This window comes from Tarenaya hassleriana, unplaced genomic scaffold (assembly GCF_000463585.1).
Source record: "Tarenaya hassleriana unplaced genomic scaffold, ASM46358v1 Cleome27, whole genome shotgun sequence".
NCBI classification, from domain to species: domain Eukaryota; kingdom Viridiplantae; phylum Streptophyta; class Magnoliopsida; order Brassicales; family Cleomaceae; genus Tarenaya; species Tarenaya hassleriana.
The window spans coordinates 732,920-737,598 of NW_010965946.1; the positions used below are offsets into that span (position 1 = coordinate 732,920).

Here is a 4,679-nt window from a genome sequence, read left to right on the forward strand (position 1 = left end):
CGCTCTTCCTCTCTCGCGGAGCTCTCAGATCTCCGATCTAGGGTTTTGTTTCGCGCCTTTTTTGTTCTCCGTCGCTGTTCGTCAAACCATCCGAAATGTCGATCTCTGCTCAGAATCCTGATATTTCCGGCGAAAGGCAATCCGGTCAAGATGTTCGTACTCAGAACGGTACTCTTTCTCTCTCTCGCTTCCTACGCTCCTTCGCATTCTTTGCTTCCGTGGTTTACTTGTTTTTTGTTTCTCGGAAATTTTAGTTCCATTTCGAGTTCTAGGGTTTATCTTTTGACGTTGTATGGTCTAGGAATCTGTTGCCGGTGTGATTGTGATTCGTCTTTTTTATGTTGTTAATGCAGTGGTGGCTTGCCAAGCTGTTGCCAACATTGTCAAGACCTCACTTGGTCCTGTCGGGCTCGACAAGGTATGTGTTGCATCCATGTCGACTGCTATACGAGCTTTTTCTGGTTGAATTTTTGTATTCTACTTTGCATCTAACATAGACAGTCTATCCCAAGCGAATATATGCTTGCCACTGTTGCATTCCTTTAATTGGCTCTGTGTTTTGACAGCACTGATGATTCCCTTAGGTTTTCGAGTGAGAAAATCTGTGATTCGATTAGCCGGTTTAGAATAAGTTTAAATGAGTAGCCATTCCCAGTTAACTAATTCTATATTGGTACATTAGATTTTCGCCTTAACCCAAACATTATCTTGTTGGCTTCCTTCCTTTCCAGATGTTGGTGGATGACATTGGTGATGTGACAATTACAAATGATGGTGCCACAATTTTGAGGATGTTAGAGGTCGAACACCCAGCTGCTAAGGTGAACTATTTGAACATAGATGTTTATGGATAGATTTCTCATCATCGTCATCATGTGTTTTCTGCATGATGTCATTGGTGAGAGGAGTCTTCTGAGGACTAATTATGAATTCTTATCCGCATTGGCCCATGTTCTGCTGTTTTATGCGACAGGTTCTTGTCGAGTTGGCTGAACTTCAGGACAAGGAAGTTGGAGATGGAACTACATCAGTTGTTATCGTTGCTGCTGAGTTACTGAAGGTTATTTCAATCGATTTTAGTTTTAGCAATTTGTATGTGTAACACTGTAACTATTTACTTGTGATTCTCAAAAAGAGCTGTGAATGGTGTTACATATCTCGAGTGTTTGATGACTGATGATCTGATGAATTCATTTGCAGAGGGCAAATGATCTTGTCAGGAATAAGATACATCCGACATCTATAATCAGTGGATACAGGGTAATATGTTGTCTTTTTCATATTAGGTGGCTAGCAGTATAAACTTACTCCTACTGTGTTTTTGTATGCCTTGCTACGAGCAGCTAGCGATGAGAGAAGCTTGCAAGTACATAGAAGAAAAGTTGGCGACAAAGGTTAGCCCTGTTTTCCTGCTTCGTTCAGCTTTCCTTTCACACCTGGTTGTGTTTTTGACCCTTCCAATATTTTAATGTTTTTTTCTTCCCCTAGGCCGATAAGCTTGGAAAAACTTCTCTGGTGAACTGCGCAAAAACCAGTATGTCCTCCAAGCTGATATCCGGTGACAGTGATTTCTTTTCTAATCTGGTATGTTTCTAATTCGTCTTACCCTTATGTTTATGTTGATATGCCTGTTTTGGGTTTAATGTTTTTTCTATGTTTCTAGGATTGTTCTGTTCTGTCGTGTAATTGGGATGACTCTTGTCAGCCTAAATTTAGCAATTCCTTTCATGCTATCTTTATTTTCTAAGATCAGAAAACCAGAGAAATGTTAAATTGCAGAGATGATTGAACATGGTTGATTTGTTATGCTTACATTTGTCTTGAAGGTTGTGGATGCTGTTCAAGCAGTGAAGATGACAAATGCTCGAGGTGAAATAAGATACCCTATCAAGGTTTGTTGCTTTTCCTCTGTGGAAGTTCCTTTTATGCATATTTGGAGCATGGTTGATACTTTTTTAATGCTTTAACCGTTCTCTTGCTACTGTTCAGGGCATCAATATTCTGAAAGCCCATGGTCAAAGTGCAAAAGATAGCTACTTGTTGAATGGATATGCACTCAATACTGGCCGTGCTGCCCAAGGAATGCCTTTACGAGTTTCTCCAGCGAAGATTGCCTGCCTAGACTTTAATTTGCAGAAGACGAAAATGCAATTGGGTGTCCAGGTTGTTGTTTCCGATCCAAGGGAACTTGAAAGGATTCGCCAGAGGTAAAGATGCCTGTTTTGCACTTACAAACACATTCAAATGTACAAGATCATTTGACACACTGTCTGCTCACTTGGATTGTAGTTTTATGCTTCTTTCTCCTTGAAGTAATTGATGTTTGTCCTGAGCTGTGAAAGAAACATTTGGTTGATATATATATTCACCACTGGTATTTTGTGATAGACGATGTTTCATATATATTTTGTGGTTAAAACCTTGTTTTTTACAGAGAAGCTGACACAACCAAAGAACGAATAGAGAAACTTCTGAAAGCTGGAGCCAATGTAATTCTGACGACAAAAGGGATTGATGATATGGCTCTTAAAGTGAGCTTCATGACTAATTTTTCTCTCTGTGTTGGCTCTTACAGTAGTTCGATTTGATCCTTTTAAGCTCTGAGTTCTGACTACTAAGCTTTGTTTTTTGCTTCGCCGGAGACTATAATGCTGGTTTTTTTTTAAAAAATTTATGGAGTTCCATCTCATTTTTTTTCAGTACTTTGTGGAGGCTGGAGCTATCGCTGTTAGACGTGTGCGCAAAGATGACATGCGACATGTTGCTAAGGCAACAGGAGCAACTCTGGTGATTCTCAGCTACAGATTATAAAATCTGAGTTGGCAATTTGAAATATTCGAAAAGATCAATCCCAACTGATTACTGGAATATCTTTGCTCATCAGGTGACCACTTTTGCTGACATGGAAGGGGAGGAGACGTTTGATCCCTCACACCTCGGATATGCAGAGGAAGTTGTGGAGGAGAGAATTGCTGACGATGATGTCATATTGATAAAGGGAACCAAAACAACTAGTGCGGTATGTCGTTTAATTTCTCCAACTCGGATCTTCTTCATTGATCCTGTTTCAAGAAAACACCTTATCTTCATTCGATCCCTTTTATATAATTATTTTCTAAAGTTTTTTTCTAAAACTAACACCAAACTCTTGATCATTGATGGCTATTAGGTTTCCTTGATCCTAAGAGGTGCGAACGATTACATGCTTGATGAGATGGAGAGAGCGCTCCACGATGCCTTGTGTATTGTCAAGAGGACCCTTGAATCCAATACGGTAAATTGTTATTTCTAAACATGCAACCTGTCAAAGATAGAGATCTCGTCAACTGGTGTTTTAGGGTCGAGTTTTTTTTTGTTTTGTCTTGTCTTGTTGTGAAACAGGTGGTTGCCGGTGGAGGTGCAGTTGAATCGGCTTTGTCTGTGTATTTGGAGCATCTTGCAACAACCCTAGGTTCCCGTGAACAATTGGCCATCGCTGAATTTGCTGATTCCTTGCTGATTATTCCCAAGGTATGGCATCATATGATCCCATGAGTAATATTTCTTCCCTTGCATGTTACTTTTTTGTGCGAATGGATTGGACGGTCCATTATTATCCGAATTCTCAGGTGCTTGCTGTTAATGCCGCCAAAGACGCGACCGAGTTAGTTGCTAAATTACGAGCATACCACCACACTGCACAAACCAAGGCCGATAAGAAGCACTATTCGAGGTAATGATGTAATTATGGATCGATCGTCATCCCCCTCCCTCCGTTTTGAGTTTTTTTTTTTTTTTTTTGGGTGAGTTCGGTTTGTTGAAATGGGCATCTCTGAAATTTAATTTCAGTATGGGACTCGACCTCTTAAATGGAACCATCCGTAACAACTTGGAAGCAGGAGTGATAGAACCTGCAATGAGCAAAGTGAAGATAATCCAGGTGAATTTCTACAAAGTAGGATGGTTTCCTTCATTGTTGACACCTGACGCTCTCCGTAACATATAGCCGTTTCTTTTTCTATTACAATTTTCGCCAGTTTGCCACTGAAGCCGCCATAACCATTCTCCGAATCGACGATATGATCAAACTGGTGAAGGACGAGAGCCAGAACGATGAGTAGTAGTAAGTAAAGCTTCTTCATTTTCCCCCAAGTTTTTGCTCGTCGGATTATTTTGTTTAACGTTTTTAAGGGAAAGTGGAATCTGGCTCTACTCTGATTATTGTTTTTTCACCTCTTTAACTGTTGCAAGGTGGGGTTTTTTTCCTTGTCTTTTATTGGTGTTTTTTTTTTAATGGACATTTGTCGTGTTTTATGTCTGCGTCTCTCTTTCTCTGGCACTTTGTTTCGGCCAACATAAAATTAGGGCTTCCACTGGTCAGTGTCGTAGACTCTTGACTGTAAAGGTTCTGAGACGAGTGTACTGAAATTGGGCTCCACGGCCCATAATCACTGCACGACTGATTAAATCGCTCTTGTTTCCCCTTTGCTGGTCGTTGAGAAATATTAAATACGTCGATCCTGACATGCGCCCTCTCTCATTCATGGTTCGTGCATTTGTCTCTGTACTGAAACTGTTTTGACTCTAGAATTAAAAAAAAAAACCGACCAAACTCCGCAGTGCAATCATAATTCCCCTCCATTCTCCTTGCACGTTTAGAAGGCAACAGACTGTGTAACCATTTGTCGGCATCATGTATA

General features: G+C 40.4%; 1 protein-coding gene across 1 annotated transcript; it reads left to right on the forward strand.

Annotated features, from left to right (window-relative positions):
• Positions 1 to 6: 6 nt before the first annotated feature.
• Positions 7 to 4,462, forward strand: LOC104817211 (T-complex protein 1 subunit alpha). The gene is made up of 17 exons (XM_010546304.2): positions 7 to 168; positions 354 to 418; positions 732 to 821; positions 974 to 1,060; positions 1,201 to 1,260; positions 1,344 to 1,394; positions 1,489 to 1,584; positions 1,827 to 1,892; positions 1,990 to 2,207; positions 2,435 to 2,531; positions 2,701 to 2,787; positions 2,885 to 3,019; positions 3,170 to 3,274; positions 3,382 to 3,510; positions 3,609 to 3,712; positions 3,829 to 3,919; positions 4,017 to 4,462. Exons 1-17 carry the CDS (start codon positions 96 to 98, stop codon positions 4,098 to 4,100), a joined length of 1,638 nt encoding a protein of 545 aa, XP_010544606.1. The 5' UTR covers positions 7 to 95; the 3' UTR covers positions 4,101 to 4,462.
• The last annotated feature ends 217 nt before the right edge of the window (positions 4,463 to 4,679 follow it).